The 24,078-nt window shown below is 32.9% G+C and overlaps 2 protein-coding genes and 1 non-coding gene across 6 annotated transcripts; all 3 read right to left on the reverse strand.

Annotated features, from left to right (window-relative positions):
* Positions 1-2,227: 2,227 nt before the first annotated feature.
* LOC131610357 (cytochrome P450 94A1) lies at positions 2,228-4,198 on the reverse strand. The gene has a single exon (XM_058882275.1). It carries the CDS (start codon positions 3,877-3,879, stop codon positions 2,359-2,361), a length of 1,521 nt encoding a protein of 506 aa, XP_058738258.1. The 5' UTR covers positions 3,880-4,198; the 3' UTR covers positions 2,228-2,358.
* An 11,263-nt stretch (positions 4,199-15,461) lies between these two features.
* Positions 15,462-15,534, reverse strand: TRNAK-CUU (transfer RNA lysine (anticodon CUU)). Its single transcript has one exon. It is a non-coding gene; the product is annotated as a tRNA-Lys (tRNA).
* Positions 15,535-16,710: 1,176 nt separating this feature from the next.
* Positions 16,711-20,128, reverse strand: LOC131610358 (G-type lectin S-receptor-like serine/threonine-protein kinase SD3-1). Of its 4 annotated transcripts, none has more exons than XM_058882278.1 (3): positions 19,787-20,128; positions 19,365-19,430; positions 16,711-19,209 (listed from the first exon to the last, which is right to left on the reverse strand). In XM_058882278.1, exon 3 carries the CDS (start codon positions 19,128-19,130, stop codon positions 16,836-16,838), a length of 2,295 nt encoding a protein of 764 aa, XP_058738261.1. In that variant the 5' UTR covers positions 19,131-19,209; positions 19,365-19,430; positions 19,787-20,128; the 3' UTR covers positions 16,711-16,835. The 4 variants fall into 4 exon arrangements, with proteins under 4 accessions (XP_058738261.1, XP_058738260.1, XP_058738262.1 ...); XM_058882277.1 differs by having other exon boundaries at positions 19,365-19,685; XM_058882279.1 differs by lacking the exon at positions 19,365-19,430.
* Positions 20,129-24,078: the final 3,950 nt, after the last annotated feature.

Here is a 24,078-nt window from a genome sequence, read left to right on the forward strand (position 1 = left end):
TTGTATTTGTACTGCTTATGTATTTGTATTTGTACTTGTATTTGTATTTGTACTGCTTATGTATTTGTACTGTATTTGTATTTGTATTATCTCTTATTAAATCAACTAGTTATGTATTTGTCTTGTAGTGAAACTGTCTTCATGACCCATACTGTCAGTCTGTATTTTAGACAGTCAAATACGCATGCTTTCGTCTAGTCCCATCAAGTCAGGCATTGATCAGTGTGCCTGCATTTATCATACAAGTTAGGGGTGCTTGTAAACAGTACGCAACAGTACTCCTTTTCTACCCACTACTATTATAAATTAGGGGTTCCTAGTAGAGCTGACAATATGGGCTACCCGGCCCTAAACGGGCGGGCCCTAGCGGGCTCTGGGATTTTCAGGGTTGGGCCAAAATGACCCTGTTTAATATGGGCTCAAGATTTACTACCCGAGCCCGGTCCTAAATGGGCTTTTTTATTTAAAAAAATTAAATTAAAAACTCCATAATATTTATTATACAAGTTAGGGGTGCTTTCGTCTAGTCCCATCAAGTCAGGCATTGATCAGTGTGCCTGCATTTATCATACAAGTTAGGGGTGCTTGTAAACAGTACGCAACAGTACTCCTTTTCTACCCACTACTATTATAAATTAGGGGTTCCTAGTAGAGCTGACAATATGGGCTACCCGGCCCTAAACGGGCGGGCCCTAGCGGGCTCTGGGATTTTCAGGGTTGGGCCAAAATGACCCTGTTTAATATGGGCTCAAGATTTACTACCCGAGCCCGGTCCTAAATGGGCTTTTTTATTTAAAAAAATTAAATTAAAAACTCCATAATATTTATTATAAATAAAATTAAAAATTATGTTATTTTAAACATAATACATTTTAAGTACTATATTTTCTCTTATAAATACTATAATGTGTTTCTAAATAGAATACATGTCTAAATTGTATAAAATAATACTTGGATATTTATTATAAAAGAAAAACTAATATAATACGATAAAAAAATGTTTATAATATTAATGTATAATATTTAAAAGAGAAAGATTGAATAAAATAGAGATAAAATTTAGTGAAGTGAGAAAAATCAATATGTTATTTTGGAGTAAGATAATATAAATATTAATATATTTTTTTAAAATTTATAATTATGCGGGTCTGATGGGCAACCCACGGCCCATATGGGCTAGCCCTAATGGGTAGCGGGCTTTTCATGCTGGGCTAAAAAGACCCTGAAAAATATGGGCTCTAATTTTAAGGCCCAAACCCTATAATTTTTCGGGCCTGGCGGGCCGGCCCATATGGACTAGCCCATTTTGACGGCTCTAGTTCCTAGGGTTGAATTTACACACAGAAACACAAGCACCAAACACCAAACACAAACACAACAATGTCTCGCATTATCGAACCTGACAACAGAGCCCCTGCCCCAGAGATCAACATGGCGTATCGAACCTGAACCGGAGTATCGCAGAAGGAACAGACATGTCATATTCTCTCCCGTCAAACCTCCCATGCCGGTTATGTTTTGGAATATATCTTCCGTCGAGCAACTCAAGAGGACTTTCATGACTTTTTTAGAGGGGGAGTACGAATCCGGCGAACAGATCAGAAGCATCAAGAGGCTTAAAACAAGGGCTGATGTTGTGACCGGAGCAACGATAAGTTTCTGGGATAACGTGGAATACGACATTGATTGCATTCAAATGATGAATGGACCAAATGACATTGTTTTAACCGTTGTAATTTCTTAGATGTTTTAGTTTTAATACATTTTGTTGGTGATTTTCAATGTACCTTTTAATTATTGAATGAATGAATGTTTTCCATGAACACTCATGTTAACTGATTCACTGATCTTATTTTCTTATATATCAATTTTTTTTTTTAAATATGTTAAAAAAAACAACAACAAAAAAAAAACAAAAAAAAGAAAAGAAATACACTATGGCGCCACCCCAGGTGGCTTAATAGTTCTGGATGAACTATGGCGCCACCCCAGGTGGCACATAAGAAGAGGAATTATAACAATGGCGCCACGGGAGGTGGCTCCTATGTGTAGGCCATCTCTCAAAACTGGTTATACAGGTAATTTTCCCCAAAACTTAGTTTTTTGGATAATTTTTTTTTTAAACCTGGTTATTTGAATTTTTTTCATGATTATCATACTTCAGCTATGTAAAGTAAAGTTGTATTTTGGTATTATGATTTTAATTTGTTGTTTCCCAAAAACTATATTTAGTAGAAAATTTATACAAAGTTTTATTGAATTTTACAACATATAGCATTTATTATGGACACACAGACAAAACAAAACATTCTATATAACCAATTAGTAATAACTAATGTGAATGCTCTCATGATTTAATCAAGAAGAAACCCTCTTCTGAATTGTGACAGGAAACCCACCCTCCATCTGCGAACTCAAAAAAGAAATAAAACCCGGTTCTTCAGCCAAATGCATCTCCGGAACAACCTTAAACTTCCCAACAATCCCCGCAACAACCCTCTTCATTTGCATAAAAGCCATTTCCTTCCCCAAACAAATCCTCGGCCCGGCCTGAAAAACCGGATAAGAATACGAATCTCTCCCCACAAAAACCCACTTCCCATTCACCTCATCCTTTTCCAACCACCTCTCCGGCCTAAACTCAGCCCAATCATCCCCCCACAAACTCTTCATCCTCCCCATTGCATACACATGATAAGTCACAATTGTCCCCTTTTTCACAACCCTCCCATCCGGTAAAACATCGTCGTTTATCGCCTCCTTACTATCCAACGGCACCGGTGGATACAATCTCATACTCTCGCTCAATGCAGCGTGAGTATAAACCATTTCCTTCACTTCATCATAAACCAAACTTTCAGATTTTTCATTCACTTCCTTCACAATCTCTTCCTCAACACGCGGATTCTTCCATAATAGCCAGAAGAACCAAGTCAATGCAGCTGAAGTTGTATCCTTACCTGCTAAAATAAAACTTATTACAATATCAGCAACAAAATCCTCATCTGAATGGCCTGAACTTAAGAACCGCGATAACATATCTTCTGTTTCAAGCGATGATTTCTCTTCTAACTCTCGTTTTTTCTCTCGTATTAGCTTTTTCGCGAAACCTCGTACTTCTGTTACTGCTTCCTTGAGACGCTTCTCCGAACCTATATTGAAGTATCTTTTGATTTTCCATATGATTGGTAGCGGTAAACGGAAACGTTTACTGCTTATTTCGTTTGCGTCTTCGTATGCTTCTGCGAATTTTGATCTGTTGGTTGAGAGTGTAAGATACTCTGGATCGTGACCAAAGGCAATATTGCAGATGTTGTCGAAAGTGAAACGTTGGAGAATGTCTTGGAAGTCGAGGATTTGGTTTGTTTGGGTGGATGAAGTGAGGATTGGGATTAAACGGTGGGTGAGTTCTGTGTCGACGATGTGTTCGACGAAGTTACGGATTGATTTGGTGTTGAATTCGTGGCTTGCGACTTGTCGTTGGAACTTCCAGTTTTGGCCGTTGGTGTTGAAGATTCCGGTACCTAGGAAATCGGAGAGGGTGTTTGTGAAGGATGTGCCTTTTTGGTAGTTGGAGAATTGGTTTTTGAGAATGTGTTGGACGGTGGATGGGTTTCCGGTGATGATTTGGCGTTTGCCTAAGGTGCCGTCGAGTTGGAATGTGGCGGAGGGGGAGATTTGGACTATGTCGGAGAGCCATTGGATACGGCGGTGAAGGTTTTTTCTGAAAGATAAGTAGGAGCCGATAAGAGGGTATGATTTTGGGATGGTGGTTGAAGATACTTTCTTGTTTGGTTTTGTTAAGAAAAAGAGTATTATGGGAAGGTTTAATAAGAGAATAGGTAAGAGATAAGGAAGAAGATCTTCAAGATGAAACATTGTTGTAACTATTGAGAGTTTCAGGTGAAAGAAAACAGAGGAAATGAATATTCAAATGTTGTTGCTAAGAAGAAAAGTTAAGATATTATTAGTTGAGTTGTAAAATTATGAAATTGTGTCTGAATATATATTGGTGGAAATTGTATGGGAATAGTGATAATAATTGAGTAGAAGCAAAAATGAAAATGGATTAAGATAAGAGGACGTCATGGGATATGTCAGGAACCAATTGTTCAATACTACCTTTCTCCATGGAGATGAAGCTTCTTTCTTTCCACCCACTCTATTTTGATAAAGGTGACATCTAGGATGATGCCACAATGGAATGGGACTATGGTGGTTTTTGTAAACCTGTTGAATTATAATCAGATGCATAAATGAGATATTCTAGCATGTGTACAAATAAATAAGTACTGTTATTCTGATGTGTACTGCACACAGAAAAAATGTGGGACCGACCCTCTAAAAGTTTAAGTGCAAAACATTACTACCTTTTTGTTTAAATTTTAATAAGAGGTTTTCATCATTTCATACCAATCAAGAAAAATAATGATTATTATATTATAAAAAAATAAAATAATGTATAATTTTATAAAAGTTCACTTTAATAATTACAAAACACAATTCGATCACAAAATGTATAATGGAAAAGCTTCCGGATTTATCTCTATGTTTGTACTACACTTGTATTAGTACAACTGAAGCACATATAACTGTAAACCTTAAGTTTATAAATAATGATAAGTTTCTAATTTGGCATGACCGTTTGGGCCATTCAAGTTAAATAATGATGGGAAAAATAATTGAAAATTCATGCGGTCATCAATTAATGAGTAGGAAAATTATTCAATCAAATAAGTTCTCATGCAGCTCTTGCTCGCAAGAAAAGTTGATAATTCAGCCATCACCAACAAAAACTGGAAATGAATCTATCAGTTTTTTAGAGCGTATACATGGTGATATTTGTGGGCCAATACACCCATCATGTGGATAATTTAGATATTTTATGGTTTTAATTGATGCATCAATTAGATGATCACATGTTTGTTTGTTGTCAAATCGGAACTAGGCGTTTGCGAGATTTCTAACTCAACAGATTCAAATAAGAGCTCATTTCCCTGATTATCCTATCAAGAAAATATGTCTTGATAATGCCGCATAATCTCAAACATTTAATGAGTATTGTATGTCTATTAAAATTGACATTGAACACACAGTAGCACATGCTCATACACAAAATGGACTTGCAGAATCATTTACTAAACAAATAAAATTAATTGCAAAACCACTTATTATGTGATGCAAACTCCCAGTTTCTGCTTAGGGACATGCAATTTTGCATGTTGCAACATTGACTCACATCATGCCAATAAGTTATCACACATCTTCCTCTTTACAATTAGTTTTTGGTAAATAACCTAATATTTCCCATTTAAGAAATTTTTGGAACTGCGATGTATGTTCCAATTAATCTACCATGACACAATAAGTTGGGTCCTCGAAGGAGGATGAGAATATATATTGGATATGATTCTCCATCTAATGTAAAGTATCTTGAACCAACAACAGGAGATTTATGCACTGCTCGTTTTGTTGATTGTCATTTTGATTAATCAAATTTTCCAGCATTAGGGTGAGAGAATAAGAAGCTGGAAAAAGATATCAGTTGGAACGAATTATCATTATCTGATCTTAATCCTCGAATAAAATAATGTGAACTAAAAGGTCAAAAGATAATTCAGTTGGAAAACTTAGCAAATCAATTATCAAATGCATTCACTGATCCAAAAGGTTTGACTTAATCATATATACTAGTTGTAATGCTCCAATAAAAATTGATATCTCTGTTGGACAATCCAATGAGTCTCAACCACGCCTGAAGCATGGCAAATCAATCGGTTCGAAAAATAAAAATCCTTGAACAAGAAATGGAATTAAGAATAAAGATGGCCCAAGTGAGGATATATAAAATCTAAAAGAACCTTAGACATAATAAACATTTCATCTCTAGAAGAGATTGATCAGGTAACTGAAACTCATGAAAATAAAGAGATCTCGATAAATTATGTTCAAAATGGAACACAATGGAATAGAAACAAAGTCGACATTTATGATGTTTTTTCATACAATATAGCATTACATGAGATAAATGGAAAAGAGGATTAGGAACCAACGTCTATCAAAATTTGTCGACAAAGTGAGGACTGGTCAAAATAGAAAGATGCAATTGAAGCAGAATTAAACCCACTCTACAAAAGACTAGTTTTTGGACCTGTAGTCCGAACACCTCAAGGTGTGAAGCCAATTGGATACAAATGGGTTTTCTTATGTAAACGAAATGAAAATAATGAAATTGTGAGATACAAAGCTCGACTTGTCGCTCAAAGATTTTCGCAAAGACCTGAAATTTGTTTTGACGAGACATATTCACCTGTAATGGATGCAAGCACTTTTTGATATCTAATAGGCCTTGCAGCACATGAAGGGCTTAATTTGCACATGATGGATGTTGTAACAGCTTATCTGTATGGTTCTATTGTAGTGAAATTTACATGAAACTCCCTAAAGGGTTAAATATACCAGATGCATACAACTCCGAATCTCGAGAAAGCTACTCCATCATATTGAACAAGTCTCTTTATGGGCTAAAACAATCTAGACAAATATAGTATAATCATCTCAGTGAATATTTGCTTAGAGAAAGATATACGAATAACTCAATTTGTCCTTATATTTTTATAAAAAGATCAGGAAAAGAATTTGCAATAATAGTTGTCTATGTGGATGACCTAAATATTATTGGAACTCCTGAAGAACTTCAAAAAGCTATGAATTGTATAAAGAAAGATTTTGAGATGAAGGACCTAGAAAAGACAAAATTATGTCTAGGTTTGCAAATTGAACATTTGGACAAAGGAATATTTGTACATCAAGAATGCTATATACAAAAATGTTAAAACGCTTATATATGGACAAATGTCACCCGTTGTCTACTTCAATGGTTGTTAGATCATTAGATGTAGAGAAAGATCCTTTTAGACCTCTTTATGTAGTTTTGGTTTATTTTTTTAGGTTTGTTCAAGTTGAATACATATTTAAAGAAGTATTTTTTTTACTGTTTTAGACAAGAAATTTAGTGCAACAGTTCTTATTTTAAGCACAATAATAGATAGAAGTTTGAGATTATATTTTATTTGATAGTTTGTTTTGAACAATGTTTATTGGTTGTGTTGATATTGTAATGGTTCATATAGATCTACAAGTAGAGTTTTACTTTGATATTAGTAGATTTGTTTAAATTTTTAAAGTTACAATTATTTATGGGTATAATTATTTTTATAAACGAAAATAAGTTATAAATATTTGTATTAATAAACACACGGGTTATAAAGTCTTGCCCCCGCCCTGCAAAACCATTTGTACAACGCGTGGCAGATAAACAGACATTGTACCTTTTATGAATGTGAAAAAGTTAATTGTTTATACAATTATGTGTCTATGTGAAGTGTACTATACAATATACTGATATATATTTTCAACATTATTTTTATATATATCCTGATAACTACAACCTAATAAATTAAATTAATATTTATATCACAATAATCATTTAGAACATTTTTTCTCTTAATTCATATATATTTTTAAATATACTTTTTAATCATAATTATATAATATTTATTTAATATTTATATCGACTTTGCGCGACTCATGCGAACGCACGGGTCTTTTACTAGTTTACTTGTTAAAACAAAATAAAATTGCAATTGTATAACAGTTATGAGTTCAACTATATTTTTAGTTTCAACATATAACACACATGTTTTACCAAGTAAAGAAGCATTTTTTTAAAAATAATGTTTAGAATTTTGTTTCAAATATACAGTTTTTCAGAGAAAAAAATGTGTACATCTAAATTTTCTATAATTTATCTAATCAGACTTTTTCCAGGTTAGAATCCGTCAATTTTTAGTTTGGCTTAGATAAGACTATTGAAGAATTAATTTTAACAAGTTTTATAGTTATTAATTAAATTCATATTAGTTTTTTTACGGACTAATAAATTTATATTTGATTGCACTTCACTCAAACTAACAAATAAAAGGAAAAACAAAAAAGTTTATGAATTAAAAAAAAAAAGCTTACAATTAAATTACTAATTGCATATTAAAAATAGTCCTATCTATATTAAAAGTACCACTTTTTTTTAAGACATTGTCACCTCTAAACAAACCTAATTAATCAAACCCATAATTTCTCAAAATTAAATTTAAAGCATTATGTTAAAATTTATATTACTTTTAAAAATTCTCAATATATCAATAATAAGGTTATTGTATTAAAAAAAGAGTTTTAGAATATTTTAAATAAAAGATGCCCTATTTTAAAATTTAAAAAATTGAATAGAAAAGTAAAAAAAAAAAAAACACAAAAGCCAAAATATTGTTTTAAATCCCTAAATTCTTTATAGTGTGGCTGATATGAGATCATTGAGGAAGTAGTTCAACATTTATGAATTAAAATAAATATGTCTAACAATAAATTACTAATTCCAGAATCTAAAAATAGAAAAGGATCTACATCTTAAAAGTTATTGTCACCTCTAAAACAAATTTAATTAATCAAATTAATAAACTATTAAAATTAAATTACAAGCATTATGTTGAAACAATTATTGGTGCATATAAGAATAAATTCATTCTAGATGAAGCAAAAACTTTGAATAAAACCATAAGCATATCAATCCCTTTTTACCATACCTCTCTTTGGAGCTGGGGGACAATTATCTAAGATTCTTGGTATTCTAAATCTTTTAGCCTTTGGTGTAGTGAAACCATCTGAATTAATGTTTTCTTCAATAACTTCCTCTTCAATGTTCTTCACCTTTTGTTCTATACTCTTGACACTTTGTTGAATTTCGAAACTTGGCGAAGAAGTAACATCCTCACAAGAACTTGTTAATTTGTTTTGCTGTAAATTCTTATTGTCTTGAGATTTCTTTGAAGGAGGAGGAGTTTGAATTGAAGTCATCATAAAAACTCCAAGCAATATAACCTGATTTTTGAAATAATATATCAAAAATTTAAAAACAAAATAATAAATAATTGTGATGAAGATGTACCTTTTTCACTTTATGAATTGAAAATTCACCAAAAACTTAACCTCTATGAACCAAAACTTAACCTCTATGAATCAGTTGAAGTGAATATATATAAGGTGAGTAACCCTATTTTTAGTAAAGAATATACTTTCTTATTAGTTTGTTGAGAAAACAAATATTCTTCTACCAAAGAATATACTTTCTTATTAGTTTTTTTTTTAAGCAAACAAACTTTTGTAATCAAATATAAATAAATAAAATATTTTCTGGTTTTTTTATCAAACATCAAAACCAATTTTATCTATGAACATGTAGGGTTTTTTATTTATAAAAAAAAAATTTAAGTATATTTAAAAATATTTCATTTGAAAGAAGAAAAAAAAAAACCAATATTCTAGTTTTATGGCCTTTAAAAAAAGTAGTCAAGAAACTAAATGGCTAGAGACATGGTTAAAATATTATTTTTTTTCTGTATATCTATAACTATATATCTATAACTTCTATATAAAGGGGATAGAGGTGTTTGGGCTGACCTTTTTTCCTTCCAAAATTACCCTTCCATTGTCAATTATTTCAAATTTTATTCTCTAATTTATTTTAAAATAATAAATGATTAAACGGAAGTTGAGCAGTTACAGTTTAAAAAAGCATAACACAACAACCGGAGGTAAAACCCGCTCATAGTATTTTACCCATTCTTCTAAATAAACTACTTCATTTTGTGCAACTACTAACACACAACTTTCATTATATAACAATAGGGTAACATAGGGAAATATTTTGAAATTTTTGCGTATGCATCTGTTTGCCTCTCTCTCATATAAATACACATGAAACTACATAGTAACTGCATGAAAAAACTGCAGTAGTTTTGTTTTTTGTTTTTAAAAGAGAAAGATGATACAATATAGTTAGAATTTTTTTCTCTTCAATGATCGCATGTCTCGGTGGCTTTCTTCTCCTCACTACTATAACACAAGTAAATTATTTATTTAGATTTTGGCCAATTCTAAATTCAAATTATTTTTTGACTTTTTTTTAAAAAAAAATTATTTGTATTATTGATATTGAGTTTGTACCAAAGATCATTGTACAAAAATTAAACATTGTAAGATACAATCAATTTATTTGCTTACACTTGGAATTATGTGTTTTGTATCATATTTATATTCAAGAGACATAAGAGGGTGTCACTGTCACAAGTAGAACTTATTTCTTTACATTGGGTCTCGTTTTAATTCAGGAAAGGGTTTATTGGATTAATTTCTTTTTAATAAACACACATTTTGAACTTAATCCGTTTGTCTGCTTTTTGTATTGCGCATAGTGTAAAATTATATACGATACTTTTTATTTAATTTAAATTTAAAGTATTTAATTGATAAAACATGTGATATTTATTTATGTATTCATTAAATTTTCTTTTTAATAATAAATAACAATAAGAATAAGTTCAAACGTTGTTAAAAATAATAAAGAGAGTAAAGGGTTTTAAAATTTTCTTTTTACAAATTGTTTGCTAGCATGAGAGGGAGGGGGAGGAGAGGGGGGAGATTTTTTTAATTTTGATTACTACATTAATAAATTAATTTAAATTACACAAATAATTAAAATTAAAATTAACTAAAAAATTAACCGTTAATATTTTAACGCATGTGCGCAATATAAAATTACATGTGTTCTCGAAAGTGCATATCACAAAATTTACACAAAAAATATTCATTTATATTTAGACGCGTGAGCGAATTAAAAAAAACGCACAAACGGGCACGGAAAATTTAATGAGGACATATTTAATTATAGTTAAAATATGACAAATTTTGAATCATGTGCGAATCTGCACTGCTACCCCTCAAAGACGGTCATGCTCACAATTCGAAGGAATTATTTTTTATTAGATATCTGGAGGGAAGGAGGGAGAGAGATATTTATACTTTTTATGTGTGCACGATAAAAAGAGTTGAGAGACCAACATGGGAGTGCATATCACAAAATTTACACAAAAAAATATTCATTTATATGTTGACGCTGTGCGCATTAAAAAAGCGGACCAACGGGCACGGGAGTGCCCGTTTGAATGCTAGTTGATAATAATGATTTTCATATTGTTGCTTATTTATTTATTAGTAAAACAAAATAAAATTGCAATTAGGTCTCCACCAGTTTCCGTGGTGTGGTGTATTTCAACTTTTTGACTTTTAAATTTAGAGGAAAATGCTATTTCAGGAAAATATAGTGTGAATTTCCTCTTTATTTATTTTTAATATTTAAGAACACTTTTTATAAGAATTATAATGGTTGAAATTTTGAATTTTTTTTAGTTAATCATTGAAATGTTTCGTTGCTTCTTTCTAACGTGTGGATTGAACTGACTATCTAGGGCATGGCACTACTTATAGCGCACTCAAGTTTGTTTACGTTTTTCAAGGGAAATTTTGACGTTGATTTCGTAATTTCTCCATACAGCTCATCTGGTTTGTTGCTTACATTTGCCTATATATGGACTGATGAGTACCGATGAAACTTTTGCAATCCTTGAAATTCATAGTCCTTTGCAAATGCGCTTCTATTTGCAAGTGTCTTCCTCTCTTCCTTTCTAAAAGTATTTATCAGAAAAACTGCGGTTCTTCGCTTAAAAACTCCAGCTTTAGCTATTGTATTTGTTGTTATCAGCTTCGACTTACCAAATACACCCCCTCCATTTACCTTAATCTTTTACCTTCAACACTTTTTGTACTTTGATCAAAATCAGTGATGGTCATATCCGCATAGCTAGCTATTCTAAGAGTGATGCCTATTTTGTTGTGAGAGCGGGAGTATCTCCTGGCTCGAACCCTTCCCTTTTGTCTACTATTTTTGAGCCTTGATATTATACCTTTCATTGATGATTCTGATTCGAAAAGGCTTTCAGTGGGCTCCAAGGATGAGGGAACTTCCTCTAGAGTTTATTTTTTTATGCCTTCTTATCTTATGATGATGATGATAAGGAGGATCATGTGGATACTTCTATGCACTTTTATTCCTCATGTAGCAGAAGTTTCAACTTCTCCTGCTTTGTCAGCTTTGAAAATACTAACTGCTAGATTTTAAGAGAGAACTTGATGGAGATTACATTCAGGTTTTCTAGAGAACCTACAATTGAGACCCCAGTGATGCTGAAATTAAGGACCATATGGAGGACAAGGGTCGATCCGATTTTGTCTCTTGTCTCAAACCTGTCGAGCATTTTAAGGTTAATGAGTTTTCTTAGAACAGGGCAACGTTGGTAGAGTTGACTGTGGCAATTAAATACAATTGGGTGGCTGCATAAATAGTGGGGACCCCTTCGGGTTTAAGTACTAAGATGGCTATATGTGTGACCAGTATTAAAGTCAGCTATTCTTGATATTGGTTGGTCTTCCCTGTGAACTTACAAAAAAGGATATGTAGTTCCTTTGATGGGTGTTCAGTTCCATTTTAAGTGTGTCTGTTCACCAGAATAGGTGTGCGTCTACCTTTGTCCGAATTTTAGGTAGGCATATTGAATCACATAAGAGTTTCACCATCTCAAATTCATCTGGGCTCCTTGGCCTTCATGAAAGCGTTTCAATTTTGGCCCAAGCATATGTCTTAGAAACCTTCTCCCTGACTATTCTTCAACATGTTTTATGTTATGCACACATCCCAGAACGACATTCATGATTAGGGGCTTATCGAGCTTTACCTGAGTCTGACTTTTTTGAAGGCTTGGTTAACCTGTTAGTTTACATGAAAGCCTATTTATTTTAGACATATGTAAATAAGCCATTAAAATAATGTTTAAATAGACTAACTAACTAAAAGGCCAAGAGACTAAAAATTTGTTTGCATTGACTTATTTAAACTTACCTATTAGCATAAGTTTTGGGAGACTATTTGTTTAAGAGAACTTATGAATACAATGTTCATCAGGTGTTTTCATCTTATTTTCACAAGTTCTTTAAGATAACCAAGTTTTATTTATGTATTTTAATTCAAAGTACAAAACATAACATAATGATAATAAAAAAAATTATTCATATTTATTTAAATAGGCCAGCCTGATAGGATTAAAAGGCTTTTTCTGGGGCCTGAGGCCTAGCCTTTTTAACTAAATAGGCTTATAAAAAATCCTAGGCCTTTTCTATTTAAAAAGAAAGTGTGATCTGGCCTGAGCCTGTATAGACTAGCCTCTAGGCCCCTGTTACCGGCCAGGCCTATTTCCAGCCCTACTTGTAAGCAAAGAAAGAGGAAGAGGGTCGAAGACATTTTCTGAAAAAGTTAGGAGGTTGAGAAAAGGGGGAAACCACTATTTAAGCAAGATTTTGGGGGTGTCAATGGTCCCCTAGATATTAGGCTAAAAACGTAGTAGTATTGGGAAAAGATGACATGTGGCGCGTTATGTGTCCTAATAAAAGTAATCATGAGACATTGAGACAGTTATCGAGGTGCAAAGTCCAAGGATCCAACGACAGACACATATCCCATTAGGGCATACAGGTATCCCACGAGGCCACATAAATGAAAAGCTAAACCATAGGTTCTCATGACAGGCGTCGACTTCATACCTAAGTTGTTCTTGGTGAGAAGGGAAGGAGGATTAGAGAACATATTCCATTAACCATTAAGTCTATGATTTCTTGAGGAAAGGGTGTAACTTTATGTTGTTGTAACTTTATGCTGAGATTGTTAACAATAGAGAACTTTGAGTGATAACATGAGAAATTAAAGAATCAAGATGACCGTATCCGTAGTCGGACGGAAGTAACGTGATCAGGTCGGTCCAGCCGACACCGCCCTTAAGTACTTCACCTCATTGATGTGTACATCCCAATGTTGGCGGAAACCTAATTAGAACCTGGTTGGCAAACATAGTTGGAATATCTTGACTTCTTTATCCTTAAACACTTCAATCGTCAGGCCTCATGCTTGGGGAATGTGTACATGTTGAAACTGGTGGGAAGTTAATTAGACGCATGGTCTATTAACGTAGTTGTATTAGTCCGGAAACTTTATTCTTAAGCGCTTTACGTCATTGGGCCTCGTGCTTAGGAGAGTGCGTACATCGCAGATGTGGTGGGAAGCCAGTTAGAAACCTGGTCTATTAACTTAGTTACATTAGCTTGGCAGATCCTTAAGCATTTTGCCTCATTGCGTCTCATGCTTGGGAGACTGTGTACATCTCGAAATCGGCGAGAACCTAAATAGAAACTTTATCAATTAACATAGTTTGATTAGCCCGACAACTTTATTTTTAAGCACTTTGCCCCTTCAATCCTCATGCCTGAGGGACTGTATACATCCTAGAATTGGAAGGCATCTGCTTAGTCGGATCTATGCGTGAAACAAGTTTGATCCTCCAACAAGCATAGGGGTCGTATAGGTCTCCCCAAGCTTGAGTCATCCAAGATGCACCTTTATGGCCATTTACTACATGACGTCATTATGCTTAAACATGTCTCCTTAATACCATAATGACTGAATATCCGATTATCACGGCCCATCATGTAAATTAAATTGTGTTCGTAACGCTTGTCCCATTTCATACTAAAGAAATCAATATAAATAAGGACATACTCCAAACAAAAAAGCATACTCATTTAAATAGATAAATCTCACATTGTGACTCTTTCTGACCAACTTCAAATCAGTTATTCAAACAAGTATTCTTTACGTGAACACACTTTATATTTACCAAAATCAACAATCCCAGTATATAACACTTCTCTCTAGTTCAAAAAATTTACTACACTTAACTCCGAAAAACAATTGATATAAATATCTAAAAATTTGAGCAAGCATTTTTAAGAGTGGTGAGAAGAGAAGTATAGTAAGGTTTGAGATAAATATGTTGTTAACATTATTAGCATATATATATATATATATATATATATATATATATATATATATATATATATATATATATATATATATATATATATATATATATATATATATATATATATATGACCGCTCCTATATTATTAAGTAACTCACCTCATATCTGAACATTTATATGAGATTTTATATCAATGATTTTTCTTAAATCTCAAAGGATCTAAATTAATGTTAACAAATGTTGTTCAAATTTTATTATAATTAACAAACTTATTGGAAGAAAAAAAAACGTGTTCATATTTTTCAAAATTGAATATATATTTTAATTAAAAAGTTATTTTATACTATCAAATAATTTTGATTCAATCTAAAAAAAATCAATCAGAAAATGCTAATAATATTTAAGAATTCTATTACAATTTTAAAAACTTACTAAGAATGCTTTCATATAATTATGTGTAGACTTTGTTCATTTTATAAATTATGTATAAAACATAAAATTAATTGATAAGTATGTAATTTTTGAAAGAAAAACGTTAAATAAAAGATTGTACGATACAAACAGTGTAACGCAAGAAGTTCGCGTCTTGTCTTCAATTTTCCAGTTGAAATAAGGCACAAATTTTTCAAAAAAAAATAAAATAAACTCCCACCGTGGGGCTCGAACCCACGACCACAAGGTTAAGAGCCTTGCGCTCTACCAACTGAGCTAGACGGGCTTCTTGCCTGTCTAGCTCAACCACAACAATATAATTTTAATATTTTCAGTCTAAAACTTTCCTTCTCAGCCTTTGGTCCCACGAGCATCTTGCATTGTTAATTTCAACCATAATATAATTTTATAATATTTTCCATCTGTAACTTTCCTTCTCAGTCTTTGGTCCCACCCACCCCTAACTTAACCTTTTTAAGACATTTTTTTAAAGTTTATTTAATTGAAATTGAGCTATGTATGTACATGTATGTAATCATAATTTATTATTTTTTATTTTGAGTTTTTAAAAACAAAAAATCTAACTCTCCAACATACTCAAGATCAAATGTGAAGAATTTTTTAGTAGATGATTTGTAAATTTTTATAGGCGCTTTCTGAATCTTGAGATCTGTCCTGATTTTGGTGAAATTTTGAAGTTCAATTCATGTAAAAAATTTAAAAAGAGTCTGGTGAAATTTTGGAGTCCAATTCATCTAAAAAATTTTTAATCAAAAATGAAATGCCAAAAAAGTCTTTACGTATCTTGGACTATAAATAGAAATTTGGTCAAAAATTAAGCTTCGGGTGCAATCCATTTTTTAGTTCTTTATGGATCCCACCAGCCATATCATCTCAAAATAATTTATTTAATTTTTATTTTATTGGTGTAACTCTAATGGGTCCCACAACTTTACCTCATAAATTAATTTGATTGGGTACCACAAATTTTTACTAGTTACATTGCAATGCAACTCTACTATGACATGACAAATTGTTTTAATATTTAATTATTATATTGATGTCAACTGGAGAATTCAAAAAAAAATACCACCATTGAAAATGTTCTTACTTTGTTTTAGTCTACTATCTACATTGGATCCAAACGGGCCCATCATGTAAAATACTCTATTCACATACAATTTTAAACTATCTTAATTATTTCTTCACTAAAATATTCATAATTATTGTTTTTTACCAATAAATAGTATGTAGGTTAAATTCGAAAAACAGTACCAACAGTTAACAAATTAATAATACAAACTTTTTGAGTTATGTCATTTAATTAACAAAAGATAGACATATCATTACTTATCTTACCCCATCTTATTTTAAACCACAAATTTGTTACTAAATTTGTTTGCAATATTCAGAATAAGACTTAAAATTTAAAATCAGAAAGATGCCATAAATCTCAAATGAACATGGTATTCAAACTTTACAATCAGTGCCCTTAGTTTTAAGGCACAAAAATTAAAGGGCATGCCTATTTTTCCCCTAGATGTTAGTCCAGTCCTATTCTATACATGTTCATTCTGAAGGCAACTACTAAACCACTGATTCTATTTCTGATTCTGAACAATTCTCTTGTGGATCAAATGCCAAATGAAATGGAGGTGGTGGTGGATCAACATTCAGTGTACCATCTAGTACTCTCACTACCTCTTCCATCGAAGGTCGTTTCCGTTCATCGACTTGAACGCACCAGAACGCGATTCTTAATGCACGTTCGAGTTCCTCCGAATTAGCACCACCGTCGATTCTTTTATCGACCACGTTGGTTATCCTTCCTTCCAGCCATTCTTTGTAAGCCCTTTTGCAGACTTGTCCGTGATCGTGATCGCAACACCCGGTTAACAAGGTTATCACTAGTTTGCCGAAGTCTGCTACGTCTTTTTCTGCTGAAAAGCCGCAGTATGTAGCCTCGCCGTCAACTATTGTGAATCCGTAATCAGACACCTTAGCAACTGAGTTTTCGTCTAACATTACATTCTCGCATTTCAAGTTTCCGTGGCTTATAAACTCCCTACACCCCGAATGCAAATAACAGATCGCTTTCGCAACAGATGAGCATATTTCAACTCTCGTTCTCCAAGTAAGCTTCTTGCAAAGAGTAGAATCGTCTAAATACTTGTCCAACGAACCATTCTTGGCATATTCGTAGACCAGATACCGATGATTGAACTCACAACAGTAACCTTCAAGCTTCATTAGGTTCTTGTGGTGGATGTTCCCTATCTTCATAACAGCGGTCCGGAACTTCCTTTCTTCTATGGATGCATTCAGGTCTTTGATTGCAAGTACACGATTGTTCGGTAGCACACCCTTGAACATATTTGGCCCGACTTGATTCTTGAGATCTCCGGTGATGCTCTTGATTTCTGCAAAGGATAACACCATCAAACCTTTTGAATTCGGGTGCGTGAATGCTAGTGTGACTCTTCTCATAGTAGAACTTTTTCTTCTACATATGAAGAAAACAATTCCCAGCTGGATAAAACCAACAATGACAAATGTTCCTGAGGCTGCTCCTACCAAGCAAGGAACACAGAGCCTGTGATGAGATGATTCTGATGGAGGCGACTTTTCCGAATCTGGGTATACGGCAAATGGATCTAAGCAACTCTTAACAAATGATATTGAGCTTAGAGATGGATCTGTATAGCCAGTTACGTATTTTGTTTTCTTTATCGAACATTTTGGACCACCGATGTTCGAAAATGTTGCAACTGTACACTCGGAGTCATTATGGCACAACTGCTCACATTGCTGCAAACTACTTGTGACAATCGAATCATCAGGAGGGTAATATCCATATAGATATATGTTCTCGTACCGTTGCATAGAGGTACCAATAGTACAATCCTGTTCACTCGGAACCAAACATTTGTTAGTTTCGTTTGTCTTGAAAGGGCACCTGCACTCAGCCGAACCTGAAGTATTGAAGATGCAGACACCACGGTCGACACAAGTAGCAAAGACCTTGCATTGATTCTCAACAGCTTGCCAAACCGATCTCCATGACTGCGAATCTTCCATCCATGAATATAACCGGAGATTGCCATCAAAATCTAGCCTAAGAAACCGATAACTCACAGAATCGTTGTGGTCTTCTCCAAACACACTCCAAACAGCTCTAGAATGTTGGTCTTGAAGTTGAAGAGATCCATCGGATGTGATGGATGCAGTGAGATTTGCATTTGCAATAGAGGAATGGCTTTCACCTGTCCAGTATACAACATTACTGTCCCATCGAAGCTGCAACCGACCAGAAGCATTCAAGTAAAGACTATAGTGACTAGTCTCTAGGTTCTTGGATGAAGCACGAAGTGTCTTGGATACATGTAATCTCTGTCCTGGGAGTAGTGTATCAGAAGGATTATCAAAACTTTGCCAAATCATGTTTTGTTTTGAGTCTACAAGAACAAGATTTCCATCGTCGTTAAGAGAAGCCGAAACAACAGATCCGTTTCCCGTTCCACTAGTCCACGCAGTGACTCCGTGCAAGGAATCATACAAGACGAGCTCCCCTTGTGGAGTAAGTTGGAAATACGACATGTTGCTTACTTTGACATGACCACCAGCAATCCATACAAGTGTCTGTTGGTTATACGGAATAGACTTTGAATTGAAACGAATACCGACACTAAACTGGTTAGGTTCGTCAGCAATGTTAAAGAACCCGAATGCGAAATCGCGATTGGTGGAAACCCAAAAATTATTATCAACAACAGAGAGTTTGGAACCCAATGCTATCACATCTGTTACAGCAGGATGTAACAAGAAGCCAAATGAAACACAAAGCAACAATGCTAACCTAACGAGACACTCCGATCGAAGCATTTCGATATAATCTTAGAAGAACAGACCAAGATATATTATGATGAGTTCAATTTCCCAAACTCACATTTACACCAAACACCTGTGAAAGAGATAAGATAAGTTAAGGTTTTTGTCAACGAAAACAGCTTAAAAGGCAAAAAGCACATACATTGAAGTCAAATATTAGGTAAACTATGATGTCAAGAAATATCCAAATAGAATCAAAAGTGGAAGAAAATGTACAAAGTTTGGAACCTTAGTCCAGAGCTGAGAAACTCAACAAGCCACCACACACTGCTACCACCATGAAAATCTCAGAATCTAGCACAAATTAGGAAGTTACCACCATGAATTTGACAGAGAATCTTGAAATTGGACAGTGTTGAGACTCATGTATAACTTAAACAGGAATAAAGAGATTACAAAATGAAAGCCCTTTTGACTATTGTGCAAATTAAAAGCAAAAAGCTGAACTTGAGTACTAAAAATTGAAACTTTAAGCACATATGGGACCCAAACTACACAAAAAGCGGTTCATTTGAAAGAATGCATAATCCCTCTTCAAGGTTCAAGCTTCTACAAAGGAAATTTATTGTTAAAGAGATCTAAGTAAATAAAAACAGCTGAAATTAAAAGCTTAAGCTAAGAACTGATGAATGTTAAACAATTGAACACACCAAATCTCATGGCCCAGATGGAAAGTTTCTTCCTTTTTCACTTCCTTGCTTTTCTTAGCATGCAAGCTGAAAAGGGTAATGAACACTGAAGCTTGTTGGGTTTAGATTTGAAGGATGAAAAGAATGATGTAAAGTGTAAAGTTTGATTTTTGAGGAAATGGGGTGTAGAAAGTGAGTAATGTGAGTGTGGGAGAGAGAGTAGAAGATAATGGGTGTGTTGCTGGATTAGATGGTGATGGCGAAGAAGAAGGAAAAGGAGAGGAAGACGGTGAAGAAAAAGTGAAGAAGACAAAGGAAAAGGATTTTAAGGAATTTTACTTTATTATTGTTAGTTGTTTGTTTTTATTGTGGATGTATTTGTTTTGAATTGAATTGAAATGGTAAATATTTCTTTGTTTTCTCTATTATTGAGTGTTAAGTAGTAGTATTTTTTTTTACAAATATGTTGATTATTGATTCTTTTGGGTATTAACTGTAGATATTGTAATAAGAATTTAATGTGTATCATTGTCTAATAAAAATGTCTTGCACTTTTAACAAATTAAAGTCAATTAAATAAACTATTTTAAAGTACTTAGAATTTTCTATAAAAAAGTTTAGGATTTTTAATGATTAAATATTTATGATTGTATGATTGTGTAAATACTTTTTAAACGAGGAGAAATGTATTAATTAGTGTTTCATACTAAAACTAGAATTTGAATGAAGATTAGGGGTAATGGAGGATCTGAGCTTCCGATGCTGCAGAGAGGAGCTGACCTGCAAGATTATCACTTCAACGTTTAAGTTAATATATGAGGGAGAACGGTGAATTAAAATTGAATTTGAAACTACATATCTGAATTAACGCTTTCTCTATACGTAGAAGAGATGGAATAACAATTTTGCTATTTGTGAGGCATGGATCACGGAGATTCGTTGGATGCATTTGAAGTTTAGATCCTCTGTGATCATCCGTAAGATAGTCATTGTGTGCTAAGAAGATTCGGGAAGAATTATAAGCTCTTTGTGGTGGTCAGTCGGGATTAATATGGTTGGTTCAGAGCAATAAGAAAGAAGATCCAAATAGGGGATATAGTTATTCCATTGGTTTATAATTTGTTAAAGAACTATAGAATGAGATTTAATGACCAAGAGCAATAATAAAGAAGCTACAAATAGGGGATATAGTTATTCCATCGGTTTATAATTTGTTAATGAACTATAGAATGAGATTTAATGACCAAGATAAAGATAACTACCCTAGAATCTCTTTCAATCCATAAGTGTTGTCAATCTTTAGGAAAGGCAAGCTCAATAATATTTACTGCACCTAATAACTCACTTGTGGGAGCTTTAGCAAAACCTAGGTCTAAAGCAAAACAAACAAAATTGTTGGGAGCATGATTTCTAAAAATTCCACCACATGAACACGTCAGGATTTCCATTATAGATATCATCTATGTTGCATTTTACCCAACGAAGAATAGGAGAACTCCAAAATATTTATTTTGTAACATTTAAGAGATGACGATGATCTATGATTCCGAAAACTTTTATGAGTAAAAAAATTCTCATGGATGAATGGTGACTAGTTTAAATGAGATACTAGTCAAAGAGGCATTGGATATATGATCATGTCAATTGTTGATTTCTAATTAATCCTTTTTTTATTGAATCCCTTCTTATTTTTGTAATGTCATATAACATTAGGAGTGCACATGGTTAAAGAAAGCATGACTAACTTACTCTATGGGACCAAGATCTATTGACACTTTTTGAGAGATTTAGTAAGGGGAAGAAGGTTGATAGAAATGTTTGTTACCCAGGTCAATCAATTCCAAATATAAATAGAAAATGAGCAATCAGTGAACAAGTAAATTACTGTTGCTTTAGATTTCTCACAAAGGTTTCAATTAGAAGGAATGTTGCAGCCTCTAACATTGACATTCACACCAGTTGGCAATTTGTTGTGTGAAAATTTCAAGCTGGAAGTGATTTAGAGAAGGATATATTTGTGTCAAATTTTCTTTTACTAGTTGATGTTTTAGTCTATGGGTGAATGGAAGATATAGACATTCTTGAAAGATAAACTACTTGAGAAAAGTGGGGCTACATTATCTTATCTTCTTTTTCATCCAAAGGAATTTGGATATGATGCTGAGTAGGTTGGGATAGGCTTATTATAGGTCTTGAAGGATAGTCAATCATTTTTTTGATAATTTTTTTTTTACTTTGGCCTAAAAATGCTTATGAAGAAAAAGAGAGACATTGAAGGACATAACTAAAGGAGAACTTGTCTAATTATCAGTTCAAAAATTGATTGTAAAACTATCACTAGACAACCAATAAGCATTATTTTGAATATCAAATATTTTGGTTTTAATATTAATCCAAATAAAAAAAATGTGATAACAGACAAGAGAATTGGATTTGATTTCCCTTTTTCTTAAAAGGAGCCGATTGATTATTGGAAATAAGGAGTTTCCAACAAAGTTTTAGATCGGCTACTTCATTAATTTGAGAAAGGATATGAGGCCTAAGCCATCTTTTAAAAAAGGAGAGAAAAATGTAGGTCAAACCATTGTAGCTAGTTTTCTTTGGTTTATGTCACCGCTCCAAGTAAATTTCTTCATCCATATTTCAATGTCTTTAATTATACTTTTAAGCCAAGCATAAATGGAGAATGAGCATATCTTATATATCAATCTTCACCATTTGGACAAAACATTAGCCTTCCAATGTGACAATTTGGTTCTGATGTTATTAGTAATAGGTTACAGGTCGACAATCTTAGGCTTTCCTTTATTTATATATATATATATATGGACCCCTAGACAAATAAAAGGTAAAGAACCAATGTAAAAGACATGATAGCTTTCTAGATTGATTGGTCTATGTTGATAAATGGATCCAACGAAAAATGGTTGCTTTAGAAGGATTGACAACCTAGTCAGACATCAAAACAAAACAAAACAAAACATCTGGATTAACATCTGGGAGAAGAGAGGGTCTTCTTGCCTCACCGCTTTCTTGCTAGAAAAGTAACCATGTTATTTTCCATTCATTGAAATTGAAAGATAAGCATGTGGATCAATTTAATCCAATGGTTAAGCTTGTTATTGCATCCAAAAGCTTTTAGGACCTTTAGATGGGACCTTTAATATATAGTGTCAAAAGCCTTTATTTTAATAGCTAGATTCCCATCAAGAGATTTATTATGTAACATTTAGATAGCCCCAAATGTTTAAATAAACTACTTATTTAGTTTATTGATGTTAGTATGGTTTAAAAAATAAAAATGGTTTATGAATTGTTACGGTAACTGTGAAAATTGGAATTTGGTGATTTGAATAATAGTGCCACTGGTTTTGAAAGTATTGTTGTGATGATGGAAAATTGTTAAATGTTGATGGAAGAGGATAAACAGTAAAAATATTAATTTTGATAATAAAATTGAATGAAATAATGAGCAGCAATTATAAAGTGGTGTAGTGGAAAGTTGTTATAGCTTCTAATTTAGATGGCATGGGTTCAAATCTTGGCAAAAGCAAAAATTTTGGAATAATTTTTTAGAATTTTAATGAATTTGAAGATGATTGTGTGCCAACTCACGTGCCATGCTTATGACTCAGCGCCACGTCAAATGCCAACAAGGAAAAGTTGACGCCGTTAGCAAAAATTGGACGGAAAGGACTAACGTGGACCTTTTTGAACAATTAAAGGACCACTTTGACACTTTTTAAAGATAAGGGACCATAATGTACCTTGGGCTATAGTTAAGGGACCAAAAAGAGTATTTTGCCTATTTTTTTCTATGTCGACACTTCGACGTCATCAAGTACAACTTGACACATATTAGATTAATTCGACACACTCTTGTTCCTGTCGAACAACATGTTGCTTCGACACTAGAGATTACAATCTCAACACTCATTGTATACGAATTTTTTTAATGTATTTTCTATAAATTTCAAATATTCGACAAATGTAATTACCGTTATATCTGTAAAATAGTTTTTCTTTTCTTAAATTGGAATAAAATCCACAAGTAATTAACAAAACCTAATTTTTTCTATTTTAGAAATTTGTTCTAATAATTAATAAATGTAGCTTGTTGTTTTTTTTATATATATATATATATATATATATATATATATATATATATATATATATATATATATATATATATATATATATATATATATATATATATATATATATATATATATATATATATGGGGATGTATCAAATGAGAACTTTGGATATAATGAGAACTGAGAACTTTTAATAATAACCATTGAATTTGAAA

Source organism: Vicia villosa, linkage group LG6 (assembly GCF_029867415.1).
Source record: "Vicia villosa cultivar HV-30 ecotype Madison, WI linkage group LG6, Vvil1.0, whole genome shotgun sequence".
Classification (NCBI taxonomy): domain Eukaryota; kingdom Viridiplantae; phylum Streptophyta; class Magnoliopsida; order Fabales; family Fabaceae; genus Vicia; species Vicia villosa.